At 45.4% G+C, this 18,777-nt stretch overlaps 1 protein-coding gene across 2 annotated transcripts in view; it reads right to left on the reverse strand.

Annotated features, from left to right (window-relative positions):
* The window catches only part of EDC3 (enhancer of mRNA decapping 3), a 61,892-nt gene extending 43,715 nt beyond the window's left edge, over positions 1–18,177 (reverse strand). Inside the window, exons 1-3 of one of the 2 annotated variants that reach the window (XM_077828570.1) lie at positions 18,090–18,177; positions 11,254–11,435; positions 9,057–9,376 (exon numbers count right to left, since the gene is read on the reverse strand). In XM_077828570.1, the coding sequence (XP_077684696.1) occupies positions 9,057–9,376; positions 11,254–11,417 (484 nt within the window). In that variant the 5' untranslated portion in view covers positions 11,418–11,435; positions 18,090–18,177. Of the gene's footprint in view, positions 1–9,056; positions 9,377–11,253; positions 11,436–17,482; positions 17,557–18,089 lie in introns of those variants that run through there. The other variant, XM_077828571.1, reaches the window with a different exon arrangement.
* Between the last annotated feature and the right edge of the window lie 600 nt (positions 18,178–18,777).

Below are 18,777 nucleotides of genomic sequence, written 5' to 3' on the forward strand. Positions count from 1 at the left end.
GGATTAAAATTCAAAATGATCTGGACAAACTGGAGAAATGGTCTGAAGTACACAGAATGAAATTCAATAAGGACAAATGCAAAGTACTCTGCTTAGGAAGGAACAATCAGTTGCACATACACAAAATGGGAAATGACTGCCTAGGAAGGAGTCCTGCAGAAGGGGATCTGGGGGTGATAGTGGATCACAAGCTAAATATGAAGGAACAGTCGTCCCTGTCAGGGATGGTCTAGATCAGAGGTGGGCAAACTACGGCCCACATCCGGCCCATGGGACTGTACTGCCCGGCCCCTGAGCTCCTGCCAAGGAGGCTAGCCCCCAACCCCACCCCTGCTGTCCCCTCTCCCCGCCGCAGCCTGAGCTCACTGCGCCACCAGTGCTCTGGGTGGCGTGGCTGGCTCCAGCCAGGCAGCTGCGAGCTCCTGCCACTCTGAGCGGCATGGTAAGGGGGTGGGGGTTGGATGGGGCACAGATTTGGGGGGGGGGGGAGGGGAGGGTTGGACAGGTGGAGTCCCAGGGGGCCTGTATGGGGTCAGGACGGACAGGGTGCTGGGGGCGGCGGGGTTGGATAGGGGGTGGGGTCCCAGGGGAGGCAGTCAGGGGACAAGGAGCAGGGGGAGTTGGATGGGTCGGGGGTTCTGAGGGGGCAGGAAGTGGGAGGGGGCAGATAGAGGGCATGGGCCAGGCTGTTTGGGGAGGCACAGCCTTCCCTACCTGGCCCTCCATACAGTTTTGCAACCCCGATGTGGCCCTTGGGCCAAAAAGTTTGCCCATCCCTGGTCTAGATAATACTTAGTCCCGCCATGAGTGTGGGGGACTGGAATAGATGACCTCTCGAAGTCCCTTCCAGTCCTACAATTCTGTGTTTCCAGACATGTTATTTGACTTTTCCATTGTCTGTCACCATGATTTGAGTCTTAACAGAACCTGGCATTCTTTTAACCAGTATTACGAAAATACTTTGCAAATTTATAGCACGTTTCATCAAAGCACTTCATGAAAGGTCTGGCTAAATCTACCTCGACAAATGCGATGCACATCCATACATACATAATCTAAGTGTTGCCATCTTGTTCCAAATCACTTCTCATACTTCGCATCTTTTTCTCATTGTCGGTCAGGTAGCTCTTAACACAATGACAGTTCATTTGCTAATGCTTTGGCTTCTCTTTCCAGTGTAGCATGGTACTTCCCAGTTTTCTTACTGCTTCCAGCATCAATCACTGATACAGAAACCACAGTTAGCTATCACTGGATCATTGTGCATATTAATACTAGATGACTGAAGTAATGTAACTGCTTTTCCATGTAATCTGTTGAGTGCTTCCACCTTTAAACCATTAGTAACTGAATCTAACTGTTCACCTGCTGCCTGCTTTCGACGGGTGCTTTCTAGTCTGGCCTTAGGAAGATGATCATTGCTTGAAAAACTGGATGCTTGATAACAGAAAAGGGAATTTTACATCCAAAAAAAAAAATGCTGCAATTTTTAAGTCTACATTTTGTTTCAATTCTGGAGTTGCTTTTGTTACACACACACCCATTTGTGGATGAAAAACTGTGACATTTCCTCCTCGTTGTCTTTGGCTGACCTGGGTGCGGCTTTCTTTTGACGTTCTTGGTAATGGCAAGTACCTTCATCTTCAGTCTGATTCTAAAACTCACATACATCTAGCCAAAGTCAGTGGTTCCGGTGTCTCTTTGCTCTTTTCACGGCATTTTGCAAAATGTTTCCTCGTACAGTCTGCCTTCCCACTTACTTTTTCTTTGCAACTTCTGCATCTAAGACTCTCTTTGCCATCTTCATGAACTTTCTCAAAATAAAAGGAGTACTTGTGGCACCTTAGAGACTAACCAATTTATTTGAGCATAAGCTTTCGTCAGCTACAGCTCACTTCATCGGATGCATACTGTGGAAAATACTGAAGATGTTCTTATACATACAAACCATGAAAAAATGGGTGTTCACCACTACAAAAGGTTTTCTCTCTTCCCACCCCACTCTCCTGCTGGTAATAGCTTATCTAAAGTGATCACTCTCCTTACAATGTGTATGATAATCAAGTTGGGCCATTTCCAGCACAAATCCAGGTTTTCTCCCCACCCCCCGCCACAAACCCACTCTCCTGTTGGTAATAGCTTATCTAAAGTGATCACTCTCCTTTAGTGGTAAACACCCATTTTTTCATGGTTTGTATGTATAAGAACATCTTCTGTATTTTCCACAGTATGCATCCGATGAAGTGAGGTGTAGCTCATGAAAGTTTATACTCAAATAAATTGGTTAGTCTCTAAGGCGCCACAAGTACTCCTTTTCTTTTTGCGAATACAGACTAACACGGCTGTTACTCTGAAACCTTTCTCAAAATAGCCATGAATTGGATCAAGTGGTTTTTCACATTTGTTCATATTGAAATATTTTGACTTGAGACACCGAGTTCAGTTGCCCCTCCAGCCAATCAGATCAAGTATCGGACTGGACAGTTTATTTGGCAGTTTACCTCAAACAGAAACAAACTTCTGAATCTGGGAATTCCCCTTCATTGTTTGCTAAACAAACTTCATTTTCATTGCTGAACAAAGAAGGGGAATTCCCCAGTTCCGAAGTTTCAGTTTCTGTTTGAGGTAGCCAAGGCAACAGCATACAACTTCTATTTTGTTTTTATTTTATTTCCTTTAATTAAAATTAAAAGGACCATATTACTGCAAAACTAATATCAAATTGCTCAATATTTGTCCCTAATTTTCATTAGTTTATTTTAATAATAATTTTATTCTTTCCACTTTCCCGGATTAAATCACGATTACCAGCACTCTGAACTAAACTATTTTTTTCCTGGGAAATTGCCAACCCTGACTGAAAGTATTAGTACACAAGCTAAATTATGACTTAACTGACATCAGAGACTTGGTGGGATAAATCTCATGACTGGAATATTGCTATAGGGGGTAGAGCTTGTTCAGGAAGGACAGGCAGGGAAAAAAGAAAGATGGTGTTGCATTATACACCAAGAAAATATACACTTGCGCTGAAGTCCAAAAGAAGGCAAGAGACAGACCAGTTGGAAGTCTCTGGGTCAAGAAAGAAAAGAAAAAAAAAAGGGGGTGAGAGACAGAGTGATGTCAGGAAGAAGAGGCAGATGAGGCATTTCTAGAACAAACAACAAATACCCAAAACACAAGACCTGGTAGTAATTTGGGACTTTACACACACATTTCAAGAATTTATTGGAAATTATTGGGGACAACTTTTTGTTTCAGAAAGTGGAGCAAGTAACCATGGGGACAGCCTTTTGAGACTTGATTCTGATCAACAGGGTGGAATTGGTTGTGAATCTGAAGGTGGAAGGCAATTTGGGTTAAAGTGATCATGAAATGATAGATTTCATTATTCTAAGGAAAGGAAGGAGTAAAAACAACAGAATAAGGACAATGGACTTCAAAAAAGCAGACAAACTCAGAACTGGTAAGTGTGACATTATACTCCATATTCTTTATGAAAATATGCTTATGATATGAATATGACATAACAGACATAATTTATGCAAGATGGCTCATGTGAGATATCATTGGAAAGGTTATGATTTACTGAATGTGATTATCCAATTTGTATGCATGTATCATTTCTGTATCTGAAGCTAGTAATATTGACTATGTATCTATATTTCAACTATGTTACTTTGGGTGAAGCCCCCCTGCTAACATTTCAGGGACAACAACAAACAAGCCTGATATTGCTGATAGCCCATCAGCAAGAGACAATGGAGTGTAAAAGAGCTTAGTCTTCCTGCGCATGTGCTGGTTAACCTGTGAAGAATGGCGGGGGGGGGGGGGGCGGGGGGGCGCCTACAGAAGCATGTGACCATGTCACCTGATACTGGAACTTATCTTGAATTCTGTACTTTTCCACAAGGGCAGGGGTGGGGAAGAGCATGTCAAATTAGGGAAAAAAGGACTCCCGCCTTATGCAAATCCTATTTAAGGGTGGGGAGTGAGGTAATCCAGGTCATCAGTTCTCCCCTCCTACCCCACCCCAGATGACTGCTGGAAACAACTAAGACTGAACTGGGGAAAAGAACTGGACCCATGCTGGAAGCACATCTGGCCTGTGAAAAAGATTATTAGAACCACATTTAGGGTGAGAAGTTACATTTAACCAGTTTCTTTAGTGTACATATTAAGCTTAGTTTGCGTGCTCTGTTTTATTTTCTTACTAATCTGCCTTGTTCTGTCTGCTACCTCCTTAACTACTTAAAATACACCTGTTATAGTTAATATATTTATTTCTGGTTTACAATATAACCCAGTTTATGTGATTTCTAATGGGGGGGAAGAAGTTGTGCATACCCTCCTCCACATCGAGGGAAAAGGCGCATTTCATATAATTTTGGGTTTGTACTCCAAGGTGGAGTAGACATCTGGGTGCTGTGGCAAGCCCCTTAGGCTGAGCCTTCTCAGAACAGATCTCTGTCTCTCTGTGCTGACTGTGTGCTTGGCTGGAAAGCCTAGCTGAGCAACACCAGATAAAAGGGGGCCCAGGCTGGCAGAATAGTCTGCCTCAGTGTGCCTAGCCCAGCACACCAGGTGACATCCCAGGGGTCCAACCCGTCAGAGTAAGGTCCTATAGGAAGAAAATCTAAGGGATAAAGGTGTTCAGGAGAGCTGGCAGTTTCACTAGGAGACAATATTAAAGGCACAACTGCAAACTATCCCAAAGTGAAGGAAAGATAGGAAGAATAGTAAGAAGCCAATATGGCTCCATTAGGAGTGCTCTACTTACCTTAAAATCAAAAGGAAACAGACAAATTGCTAAGGAGGAGTTCAAAAGAATAGCACAAGCATGTAGGGACAAAATCAGAAAGGCTAAGGGAAAAAATGAGTTACACCTAGCAAGGGACATACAAGACAATAAGAAGAGGTTCTTTAAATACACTAGTAGCAACGGAAAGACGAAGGAAAGCAAAGATCCTCTACTTAAGAAGGCTGAGGTGCTTAATGCCTATTTTGCTTCAGTCTTCACTAAAAAGGTTAATGGTGACTAGATACACAATTAATATTATCAAAAAAGAGGAAGGAACACACAAGCCAAAATAGGGAAAGAACAGATTAAAGAATATGTGAGATGTATTCAAGTTGGCAGGGCCTGATGAAATTCATCCTAGGGTACTTAAGGAACCAAATGAAGCAATCTCAGAACCATTAGCTACTATCTTCAAGAACTCACGGAGGATGGGTGAAATCCAGAGTACTGGAGAAGGGCAAATACAGTACCTATATTTAAAAAGTGGAATGTAGAGGAATTATAGCTCAGTCAGAATAACTTCAACCCAGTCCCCTGCACATACGTGGACCCTGCTTTCCATGCCCTCCAACACCTTGCACTCATTTCCATACCCCTTTATCTTCCCCAGAATTCTCCATCACCTCCATAGTCCCCTGCACAAGCCCCCTCATATGTCTTCCAGATCCTTACACACACAACACTTGTGTGTTAGTACCCCTACATAACTCTTCCCTGCTTTCAACTTGCCATTTGCTGCTCCTTTTCTCCCCATACTCATTGCAGGTACACCTCCATGCCACCTCCTAAATTCTCATCCCTGTCCTACCTCTCACCTCTGGCTAAGGTCAGTGACAACAGCAGCAGAACCTGAAGCCAGGATGAGGTCAGTCTACTTTTTAAAATATTGCTCTATAGACACTTAAAAATAACTATTTCAGTGAAATGCTCCCCCTATGGTACACTCCCCCCCCACGCAAAATTGGCATTTGTCAACAATGTGAACAAAAATCAAAATGAATTTGATGTAGCCCAAACCATCTTGAAAATAAAAAATCTCTAACTACTTTTGGGTGATTGCAAGTGAATGACAGGAAAATTATTTTTAACTTTTCTGAATTCTACTAAGACTACAAGAAAAGCTTGAGACAAGATGCAGCATTTAAAAGTTTTAGAGACACTGGTTTCTTTTTGCACTCTTTTGGAGAAAAGATTTAAAGTCAGATTTATAGCAAGAAGCTAGTTTCAACCTTAACTCTAGGGAGGCTACCACCATTCCATAAGAAGTTGTCCTGCACTGTAGCATATAGTTCATAAAACTTCATACTTAGCCTCTTCTCATCTATGCCGATGTAGATTCTGAAAGCTGCTCTGGGCAGTTGCACTTTGAAAACAGAAATGTCTGTCCACAACCCCTGTAAGTGTTAGTAAGCCTTTATGGTCAAACAATGACATCATAAAAGCCAGCTCAAAGGATGCCTGCAGACTTAAACTTTATTGGTTGCATTGTGTAAATACTAATAGCCATACAAGCAGCCTTTCAGACCTAGATTTCACAAAGCACATGCTTAACTTTTAAGTATATAAGCAGCCCCGCAGAAATCAATACGGCTACGCACATGCTTAAAGTTAAGCATGTGTTTAAGAACTCTGCTAAATGTAGCAGGCCCCAGATTTTTATTCTAAGAATGTCTGCATCCTATTGTTCCCTCTAATGCTTTATAGCAGCATGTGAGGATAGCACATACTATAGTTTAAGACAGTGGCTCTTAACCTCTCCAGACTACTGTACCCTTCAAGAGTCTGATTTGTCTTGCATAACCCAAATTTCACCTCACTTAAAAATTACTTGCTTACAAAATACAAAAGTGTCACAGCACACTATTACTGAAAAATTGCTTCCTTTCTCATTTTTACCATATAATTATAAAATAAATCAATTGGAATATAAATAGTGTACTTACATTTCAGTGTACAGTATATAGAGCAGTATAAACAAGTCATTGTCTGTACGAAATTTTAGTTTGTACTGACTTACTAGTGCTTTTCACGAAGCCTGTTGTAAACCTAGGCAAATATCTAGATGAGTTGATTACCTCCGGAATACCTCTGCGTACCCTGGTTAAGAACCACTGGTTTAAGATAAAAAGAAAAGGAGTACTTGTGGCACCTTAGAGACTAACCAATTTATTTGAGCATGAGCTTTCGTGAGCTACAGCTCACTTCGTCGGATGCATACCGTGGAAACTGCAGCAGACTTTATATATACACAGAGAATATGAAACAATACCTCCTCCCACCCCACTGTCCTGCTGGTAATAGCTTATCTAAATGGCCTAACCTGATGATCACTTTAGATAAGCTATTACCAGCAGGACAGTGGGGTGGGAGGAGGCACACTGCTGCCTGCTGGGTTCCAGCCACCAGCCCCGCTCAGCCCGCTGCCGAACCCAGGCCAGGACCCCGGCAGGCAGCAGTGTGCCATTAAAAATCCTGCCAGCCCTGGCCCGCTCCCCCCTCTCCCCGGGGGAAGGATGAAGAAGCTTGGTCCTGCCCGCTGCTGCTGCAGGGCAGGCAAGCTCTCCCCTCCGCCGCCTCTTCCCCCAGCAGGCTTCGTTCCTACCCATCCTCCTCCCCTCCCTGCTGCCGATCAGCTGATAGCCCTTATTGGGGGGGGGGGAGGGGAGAAGAGGAGGTGCAGTGCGCTCACTGCTCCGGGGAGGAGCCGGAGACGAGGTGGGGATGGGACCTTGGGGAAGGGGGGTGGAATCAGGGCATATCCCCTCCAGCCCCCTGCTCCGATCCCTGCCCCCCCCCTCCCCCGCACACCCCAGCCCCGATCCCTGCCCCCCCCACACACCCCCCAGCCCCCTGCCCCGATCCCTGCCCCCCCCCACACACCCCAGCCCCCTGCCCCGATCCCTGCCCCCCCCACACACACCCCAGCCCCCTGCCCCGATCCCTGCCCCCCCCACACACACCCCAGCCCCCTGCCCCGATCCCTGCCCCCCCCACACACACCCCAGCCCCCTGCCCCGATCCCTGCCCCCCACACACACACCCCAACCCTCTGCCCTGATCCCTGCACCTTACATCCCTCCCACACCTCAGCCCCCTGCCCTGAGCCCTGCACCCCGCTCACACACACCCAGCCCTCTGCCCTGACCCCTGCATGACCACAGCCCTGACTCCAGTACTCCCCACACCCCATGCCCTGACTCTTGCACCCCCCACATTCCCACCCCCACCCTGAACACCAAACAGGAGCTCCTGCACCCTCCCACGTTCCCACCTGCATGCCTCACACCAAATGGGAGCAGCCCAGGTAAGCACTCCACACCCAAACCTCTTGCCCCAACCTTGAACCCCCTCCCTCATTCTAGCTCCTGGCCAGACCCTGCACCCCAACCCCCAGCCCTGTGCTCAGTGCACTCCCACCCTCAGCTCAGTGCAGAGAAAGAGAGATGGAAGAGAGTGGGCTAGAACCAGAGAGAAGGTAGATACCTACTCTGAGTGGGCAGGGCCGGGATCCCAGACCAGCAGCGGGCTGAGAGGGGCCGGCAGCCAGAACACTGGCTGACAGGAACCGGTGGACTGAACCCCAGACTGGCAGCGGGCTGAGCCGCTCAGCCCACTGCCAGTCTGGGGTCCCGGCCGCCGGCACCGCTCAGTCTGCTGCCAGCCTAGGTGAACGGAACCCTAGGCTGGCAGCGGGCTGGCAGCATAAGATCAGCATTTTAATTTAATTTTCAATGAAGCTTCTTAAACATTTTGAAAACCTTGTTTACTTTACATACGACAATAGTTTAGTTATATAATATAGAGACTCAGAGAGAGAGACCCTCTAAAAAACGTTAAAATGTATTATTGGTACACAAAACCTTAAATTAAAGTGAATAAATGAAGACTCGGCACACCACTTCTGAAAGGTTGCCGACCCCTGATATAGCTAAAAGCCATCACTAAATCACACTTGATTTAAGACAAGTGGCTGGCAGTTTTAAGATCTACATTTAATCAAACTTTTTGGGGTAAAAAAATATTTGACAGCTTGTAGCATTTTCCCAAATATCTTAACAGGGTGGAGAAATTAATGGTGTGGAAACAAGAATACCAGTAACAAACTATTTTTTAAAGTCTTTCCAGCACCATTTTAATTGCTATATTAAATACCCATTTGAGAACAGCAGTCAATGAAGCAGTGGACTAGACTGACAGAGCCCACGAACATCGGGCTAAAGAGAAGGGAAAGCTGCTGAATGGGCAATATACTCACAGGAGTTGTGTCTACGACGGAAACCTTTGGACTGATTCACAGATTCCAAATGTCGGTCCATGTAGCTCTTAGAGCACTGTTGCTGTTGTGGGGAGATGACAACTTCCTGATTTTTCATGTCCGTTCTCCTTGGGATAGCCTGGGGGGCACTGCTGGAAGAGGTAGGCTTCTTTAGCAATTTGCCAGTGCCGTTTTGATTGGTACCCACTTGGCACCCAACGCCAGGAATGCCCAGTTCGGTATGCTGCAGGTCTCCACTCTGTTTGCTGTCCCCAGGACCTGGGATCTGCAGAATCTTTAGCTCAGTAATATCACCTGCCCTAAAGACAGGAAAGAGAACAAAACAAAGTGGGATTCAACATTGGCACCCAGCTCTACAGAAATCAAGCCCGTAGTAAGTTAGAGACTAAAGCAGCATCAGAATGACATTGTTCTCTTAATTCACTGGAATCCAAGGGGGGAAAAACCCACTAACATGGATTACAGTGCCTATTAGGAACACACACACTTAAAGGCTATGTTCCTCAGACAATACATCTGACTCTTCTGGTCCTGGAAAGAACTGAACCCCAAATAACAATTTATCCCACTGGCTCTGTACCTAGTCAGAAGTGTGGGGGGGAAATGGTTGGGTAGAAATCTGCTTGAGTTAATAGATTCTAGAAGAGTATAGGTGCTATGACTAATCTTATTTTTCAGGTGACTTACCTTTACCATAGTCTGTTTCTATTGAGAGCAATCGCTAAAATAGCGAAACTCAGAGAGATGGCACTTAAAAGCTCCTTTGAAGGTCATGAAAACTACAGTGCAGTACTGGAAATAATCCACACTTTCATGTAATAAAGGAGTGGGTGCAAGCTGTAAACTAGTCACTCTGGAAAGAGTGGTTATAAGATACAGTCTTTGACTTTAGATTTATGAAGAATAATCAAACTTCAGAATGAATCTATTATACTGGGATATAAAAATAATGTTGTTTCCAAGACTGAATGCGTCATGGACCTCAATACCTTTATCAGCATTACATGAATCCTTCCTTCTCTATTTCTCCCCCTCCGCCCCTTGTTTCAACTCTCTAAGGCCTGGTCTACACTGGGGATGGGATCGATCTAAGTTACACAACTTCAGCTACATGAATAACGTAGCTGAAGTCGACATACTTAGATCTACTTATCGCAGCGTCTTCACTGTGGTAAGTCGATGCCTGACACTCTCCCGTTGACTCCGCCTGAGCCTCTCATGTACCAGGGTCGACAAAAGAGTGCTCGGCGGTCGATTTATTGCATCTAGTCTAGACTAGACACGATAAATCAACACCTGCTGGATCGATAGCTGCCCGTTGATCCAGCGAATAATGTAGACAAGCCCTAAGGAAGAGAGACTCCCTAAGGTAGCTATTTAACCTTTGTTTAGTAATAAAATAGTTAAATCTGTGTATTTGTGGAAATCATTTAAATCTGTGTATTAACTTTGCCAATTTGCACTGATAATAGAAAAAAATATTTGGTGACTAATCTTTACTCTTCTCCAATAACGTAACAGGAGAGTTGGGGGCAGAGCTGGAGGGCAGCTAATTTAGTACAAGAACAGCAATACTAACAAGCCTACTGCTGTGTAGGAAGTTTCGGATGCTGTTGGTATGTGTCTCCAAGGCCAATCTGCACCAATTGGCTTCAGAATTATAGAACAAGATTATTGTGCCAAAGAGAAAAGAGATCTTGCCAGACGAATATCAAGAGCTATCTAGATGGAGGAAAAGAAAGTGGCAGAAGATAAGACAGATCTGAAGATAAATATGCAGTTGGAGCCATAAAACGGATTTATTCAGGGCAAGGATCTAATTTAAATGATTAACAGCTCCACTTTCACTTCAATCATGCTTTAGCAAACACAAACATTAAACTTGCCATTGGCAAAAATTCCTGCCAAATGTCTGATCTAACTGTAAACTGGATGACAGGTAATACACAGTGACCATTTTCTTTGCTCCTACCAATGTGTTCCAATTGTGATCAACATCTGTGTTCACATCGTAACCCAGACAAAAAAAAGCCCAAAAGACAGCATCTCTTGCTTTCTGTATAGAGCCTAACAATAGAGGCACTTTACAGCCAAGGATAAGCAGTAATGAGGTTTGAAGCAAAATGCTCCAATTTCAGTCATATGTAAAGTTTGCCTGGAAGAAGCAGACACTTACCTGAAGGTGACCTCTGGCACAAGGCACTTGACCCCATTATGGAAAGGCCGCGTCAGGGAGATGGTCTGGCTGATCTGATCCACAGCTGACACTCGTCCCTGATAGACTCCCAGGCTGTCTCCACAGTTAATGGACACAATGCTTCCAAGCCAGTCTGTAGCCATATTTCTGACACGTGATCACTGTAAAATGAAGACAGGATTAGGTGGAAAAAAAGAAATCAGGAGATTGACAAACCTAATTAGCATCAGCTATATCCCCCCATGCCATGGTCCTAGACCACATCTTAGGCCCTTACTTTGGTGGCCTGTCTTTTCATAGTGGGACAGGGATAATACCTATACGTACTTTAAGATCCTATTTAGATTGTAAGACCCTTTAAAAGAGACCATGCCTGTAGGCTTGTTTGTAAAGAACCTAGCACAGTTTTGTTGCTACATAAATAATACTTGCTAAAACTTAGTCTCACACAACCAGATTCCATATAATGCTGTAATCTAAAAAACACCAGTAATTTTCTGTAACGCATTCCAACCCTAACTACTTTTCCAGGGGTATTCTGGTTAAATTCCAGTTCAAGAATCTAGCTCCGCCAGCCTACATTCTCCCTGGAGCTTCAGTCACATAAGTTTGTCTTCACTTCCCATTCTAAACACTTGAGTAGTGATAGTGGAACAGAAGGATGGAGCTATAGCTATATAGGGTAAAATCCTGACCTCACTAAAGCCAGAATTTCACCCATAAAATACTATTATCAATCCCACAATTAGCTAATTGATAAGTTTTAACATAAAACAAAGTTCAAAAGTAACTAGTAAGTTACTTTGTTTGACAGTTACTGCGTATATTTCAAAGGGTAAACATTCTCATAAATACATACCCTGTGTTTATTTAAACACTTGATCCATGAGTCTCCCCTCAATTCATAATTCTAGAGTCTCAGGGAAGTGCAACTTTCAATCAACACATTGAAGTAACTGTACATGCCTTTCCATGTGTGGAGATGTGAGACCCCTAACCTCCAGCTGAGTTACCTGAAGTCTTTAAATCATGATTTAAAGTCTTCAAGTAACAGAATCTGCCATTTACACTAGTTTAAACCTGCAAAGTGACCTGCCCAATGCTGCAGAGGCAAAACCCCCCAGGGTCTCTGACAATCTAACCTGGGGGAAGATTCCTTCCCGACCCCAAATATGGTGATTCGTTGGACCCTGAGCATCTGGGCAAAACCCACCAGCCAGACACCTGAGAAAGAATTCTCTGAAGTAACTCAGAGCCCTCCCTATCTAGCATCCCATCACTGGCCATTGGAGATATTTGTTGCTAGCAGTTGCAGATCAGTTACATGCCATTGTAGGCAGTCCCATCATACCATCCCCCACCCCTCCCCCCCATAAACTTATCACGCTCAGTCTTGAAGTGAATTAGATTTTTTACCCCCACTGCTCCCCTTGGAAGACTGTCCCAAAACTTCACTCCTCTGATCGTTAGAAACCTTCGTCTAATTTCAAGGCTAAACTTGTTGATGGCCAGTTTATATCCATTTGTTTTTGTGTCCACATTGGTGCTTAACTTAAATAATTCCTCTCCCTCCCTGGTATTGATCCCTCTGATGTATTTATACAGAGCAATCATATCTCCCCTCAGCCTTCTCTTGGTTAGGCTAAACAAGCCAAGCTCTTTGAGTCTCCCCTCATAAAGTAGGTTTTTCATTCCTAAGATCATCCTAGTAGCCCTTCTTTGCAGCTGTTCCACTTTCAATTCATCTTTCTTAAACATGGGAGACCAGAACTGCACATAGTATTCCACATGAGGTCTCACCAGTGCTTTGTATACTGGTACTAACGCTTCTTTGTCTCTACTGAAAATACTTCACCTGGGACTGCATTAGCCTTTTTCACACCTGCAACACATTAACCGCTCATAGTCATCCTGTGATCAACCAATACACTCAGGTCTTTCTCCTCCTTTGTCGCTTCCAACTGATAAGTCCCCAGCTTATAGCAAAAATTCTTGTTGTTAGTCCTTAAGTGCATGACCATGCACTTTGGACTATTAAATTTCATCCCATTTCTATTACTCCAGTTTTCAAGGTCATCCAGATTTTCTTGTGTGATATTCCGGTCCTCCTCTGTATTGGCAATACCTCCCAACTGTGTGTCACCCATAAATGTTATTAGCTCGCTCCCACATTTTGTTCCAAGATCATCAATAAAAATTAGGGTTGTCAAGTGATTAAAAAAATTATTCATGATTAATCACACTGTTAATAATAGAATACCATTTATTTAAATATTTTTGGATGTTTTCCACATTTTCAAATATATTGATTTCAGTTATAACAGAATACAGTGTACAGTGCTCACTTTATATTTACTTATGATTACAAATATTTGCACTGTAAAAAAAGATAGTACTTTTCAATTCACCTAAGTACGGTAGTGCAATCTCTTTATCACGAAAGTGCAACTTATAAATGTAGAATTGTGTACAAAAAATCTGCATTCAAAAATAAAACAGTGTAAAACTTTAGAGCCTATAAATCCATTCAGTCCTATTTCTTGTTCACAATATCACCTGAAAGTGATAACAGGTGTTCGCATGGCACTGCTGTAGCCGGCGTTGCAAGATATTTACATGCCAGATGCACTAAAGATTCATATGTCCCTTCATGCTTCAACCACCATCCCAGAGGATATGCTTCCATGCTGATGATGGGTTCTACTCGATAACGATCCAAAGCAGCGAGGACCGATGCATGTTCATGTTCATCATCTGAGTCAGATACCACCAGCAGAAGGTTGATTTTCTTTCTTGGTGATTTGGGTTCTGTAGTTTCTGCATCAGTGTTGCTCTTTTAAGACTTCTGAAAGCATGCTCCACACCTCATCCCTCTCAGATTTTGGAAGGCACTTCAGATTCTTAAACCTTGGGTCTAGTGCTGTAGCTATCGTTAGAAATCTCACATTGATACCTTCTTTGCATTTTGTCAAATCTGCAGCAAATGTGTTCTTAAAATGAACAACGTGCCGAGTCATCATCTGTGACGACCATAACATGAAAAATATGGCAGAATGTGGGTAAAATAGAGCTGGAGACATACAATTCTCCCCCAAGGAGTTCAGTCACAAATTTAATTAACGCCTTATTTTTTTAAACGAGCGTCATCAGCATGGAAGCATGTCCTCTGGAATGGTGGCTGAAGCATGAAGGGGCATATGAATGTTTAGCATATCTGGCACGTAGATACCTTGCAATACCAACTAAAAAAGTCCCATGCAAATGCCTGTTTTCACTTTCTGGTGACACTGTAAATAAGAAGTGGGCAGCAGTATCTCCCATAAATGTAAACAAACTTGTTTGTCTTAGTGATTGGCTGAAGGAGAAGTAGGACTGAGTAGATGTGTAGACTGTAAACTTTTGAGTTGTTTTGTTATTGAGTGCAGTTATGTAACAAAAAAAAAAATCTACATTTGTACGTTGCATTTTCACCATAAAGAGATTGCACTACAGTACTTGTATGAGGTGAACTGAAAAATACTGTTTCTTTTGTTTATCATTTTTACGGTGCAAATATTTGTAATCAAATATAATAATATAAAGTGAGCAGTGTACACTTTGTATTCTGTGTTGTAATTGAAATCAATATATTTGAAAATGTAGAAAAACATCCAAAAATATTTAATAAATGTCAATGGGTACTCTATCGTTTAACAGTGTGATTAAAACTGCGATTAATCGCGATTAATTTTTTGAGTTAATTGCATGAGTTAACTGCGATTAATCAACAGCCCTAATAAAAATGTTAAATAAGATTGGCCCCAAGACCGTTCCCTGAGGAACTCAACTAGGAACCTCCCTCCAGCGTGACAGTTCACCTTTCAGCACGACCCATTGTAGTCTCCCCTTTAACCAGTTCCTTATCCATCTTTCAATTGTCATATTAATCCCCACCTTCTTCAATTTAACTAATTTAACTAATTCCCAAGTGGACCTGTATCAAATTCCTTGTTGAAACCCAGGTAGATCAGATCTACTGCATTCCCTCTATCTAAAAAGATCAGTTATCTTCTCAAAGAAGGAGATCAGGTTGGTCTGGCAGATTAGTTTACTTAATGTTTATACAGTGCTCTGAGCTGGCAAAAAACGTTAGGTGATTAGTACATAAATATTTTTTAAATGCTAAATTATCACATGGGGGAAAAAAAAAAAATCTTTGCTGTGCACTTTGAGCTCTTTTGAGAAAAAGAGCCAGTAAGGGCATTTCTACACTGCATCTGGGAGCAACACGCACAGCCCAGGTCTACAAACTAGTACTTGTGGGGCTCATACCATCACTCTAGAAATTGATGTGTAGATGCTGCAGCTTGGGCTTTGACTCCTGGGGCATGAGCTTGACAGCGCAAGCCGCAATGTCAAAGCAATGTCTACACAGCTATTTTTAGACTACTAGCACAAGTCTGTGGACCCTGGCTGGGAGGCTCGCTCCCAGGTGCGGTGTAGATGCACCAAAGCCACTCGCTGCCCTGTCTAGAGTTGGAAGTTGAACTGTTGCTACAAATGATTTTAGGCAAAGAACTCTCTTTCAACTGGAACTGAAAACAGTTTAAAGACTAGGATAAAATTCCAAGCCTCAATCAGCTTTCAAAAATAAATCTGGAAGTGTTTTTTTGTGATCTAAACTCGCACTAAAGCAGTTTCCAATACCAGTTCAGGGGGACCCATCACAAAGTTATTTTCCGCAACAGCTCATTTTCCCATTATAAGTAGGGCTCAAGTGTCTACTACAGTGGTTTTCAAACTTTTTTTCTGGCAACCCAGTTGAAGAAAATTGTTAATGCCCACAATCCAATGGAGCTGGGGATGAGGGGCTCGGGGTGTGGTACGGGCTCAGGTCTGGGGCCGAGGGTTGGGGCATGGGGCGGGGCCGGGAATGAGTGGTTCAGGGTGTGGGAGGGGGCTATGGGCTGGGCCAGGGTGTTGGGGTGCAGGAGGGGTCAGGGCTCTGGGCTGGCAATAAGGAGTTTGGGGTGCAGAAGAGGGCTCTGGGTTTGGGGAGGCTCAGGGCTGGGGCAAGGGGTTGGAGTGTGGGAGGGGGGTCAAGGCTCTGGGCTGAGGCCAGGGATGAGAGGTTTAGGGTGCAGGAAGGGGCTCGGGCTTACCTTGGGCAGCTCCCGATCAGCAGCGCGAGAGTACTAAGACAGGCTTCCTGCCTGTCCTGGCACCATGGACCACGCTGTGCCCCAGAAGTGGCCAGCAGCAGGTCCAGCTCTTAGGCAGAGGCATGCAAGCGGCTTCACACAGCTCTCGCCCACAGGCACCGATCCCTCCCAGCTCCCATTGCCCCCCCTGCATAGGAGCCAGATCTGCTGCTAGCCACTTCCAGGGCGCAGCGCAGTGTCAGAACATGTGGGAACTAGCCTGCCTTAGCCAGGCAGCACCACCAACGGGACTTTTAACAGCCCAGTCAGCAGTGCTGACCAGAGCCGCCGAGACCCAGTGTCTTCCATTCCGCGAACCAGTACTGGGTTGCGACCCGCAATCTGAAAACCACGGGTCTACTCCACCCTATTATTTTAGAACAAGAATACTTGTAAATCTAAGCTTATAGGAACTGCAATACTGGATCAGGCTCAAAGTCCATCTGGTAGAATATCCTGTCTCTGACAGCGATCTGTACCAGATGCTACAGAAGGTGTAAGAACTGCACAGTAGGTAGGTGGGGAATAACCTGTCCCCTACATAAAGATCAGGATGAGACCTAATAGTCAGGCACTGGGATAAACCCTGAAGCATGCAGTTTAATATGCCTTCCAAAATCATGGTAATAATTAGAACAATTCTGGATATTCCTGATATCTATAAATATCCAATCCCTTTTTTAATCTTGCTACACTCTTGGCCTCATCCAAAACTCACATCGAAATGTCCTGCCTTTTTCCCAAAGATGTTCAAAAGGCAATTTGTGCCAGTGTAGGCACAGTCTTGTGGTCGTCAAGGGAACACAGTTACTCCTAGCATTCAGGAGAACAGCCTACCAGATGAAACAGCAAAGTTTCTATTTATTATTCTTATTGTGGTAATGGCAAGAGAGCCCAATCAGGAGCAGGAATTCATTGCACAAGCCACTATACAAGTGCATAGCAAGACACGAACTCTGCTCCAGCTTGCTTACAAAGGTTAAAGATCAGTGCTTCTCATTAACGGAGATGGTTTGCTTTCAGGATACCTCATTATGTGTGTGTTATGAGCATGGAGGACTAGGATCTCATGGGTGGATGCTCACTTACATCTTCATCCAGGAGAAGACAGGCCTGTTTTTAATCACTCTCCCTTGAAAGCAAAAAAATGCACTCAGGCCCGGGTCTATGATCACTCACGGTGGGAGATTTCAAACGGGCACGGGGAAATACAGGAGCCTTCGGCGCTCATCAAAAACAGGAAAAGGGACTCAACTCCCCCCCGCCCCCCGGAGCAGCAGCTCTGGGGCTGCTGAGGCGAAAGGGAGGGGGAGGCAGAACAGCTGCCCCGCTGAAATGCACCAGGTTGTCCGACTCCTTGACAGGGAGAAGAGCCACGAGGAGAACGAATTAAAGAAGGGGGCTGCGCCCGTGCACGGGGGCAGAGTCGGGAAGGGGAACTGCCCAGGAATGGGGGTCCCCCTCCCCCATGCATCTCAGTGGGGCCCCTCCCACGGACCGCCCCTGCTGGAGCCCCAGCTCCTCCCCCGGAGCCTCCCCCCTCCTTGCCGGCGCGGCTGGCGCCCCACAGGCCGAGGCCGAGGCCGTGCCCGCCCCGCGCTGCCCACTCCTGAGGGACAGGGGAGCCGCCCCCACCTGAGTCCCGCGGCTCGCTCTCCGCCTCTCTTGGAGCTACTCTGCACACCGACCCCGACGCACACGGGAACCACCGCCTCCACGGCGCTGTGCGTCTGCCGTCACTTCCGCCTCGGTGGGGGGGGAGCCCACGCTCACCCGCCTCCAGTCATAGAGGCCTGTTCTTTGCCTCAGTGCCAAGACGACGCTCTACCCACCCCTAGGAGCATAGACAACTGGACCTCCTGCGGCCCTGCGCCGTGCAAACCGAACCCGCCTAACTGGCTATGCACCTGCGCAGAGTGCCCTCCGGGGTTGCGCGTGTGTAAACCCTGTTGGCACGTGCCGCTGGTGCGCATGCTCCATGTGCCTCATGCCGAGGAGGAGTTCTGTGCTCAGGTAGAGTCCCCTTTCCAGGGCGGGGCAGTGGGGTCCCAGAGCGAAGCTCCAGGAGCTTCCAGACCCCGCCCCCGGGCAGCCTGGAACGCTCCTGCGCGGGCGCAGCGTGCCATGGGGCTCGGCAGGGCCGCCTCCTGCACCCTGTCCATGCTCCCACCTGCCTCCAGCCAGAGGGAGCCTGCCAGCCAGCTCCCTGCCCCCCCCGGCCACAGGCAGCACAGCCCTTCCCACCCTGCTTAATTTGTGCTAGGGCTCAGCCCTGCACCTCTGGTTGGCAGTTCATAGCCCCCGCACTTCTGGGCTTGCTGCA

The sequence above is a fragment of the Eretmochelys imbricata genome, chromosome 10, assembly GCF_965152235.1.
Source record: "Eretmochelys imbricata isolate rEreImb1 chromosome 10, rEreImb1.hap1, whole genome shotgun sequence".
NCBI lineage: Eukaryota > Metazoa > Chordata > Testudines > Cheloniidae > Eretmochelys > Eretmochelys imbricata.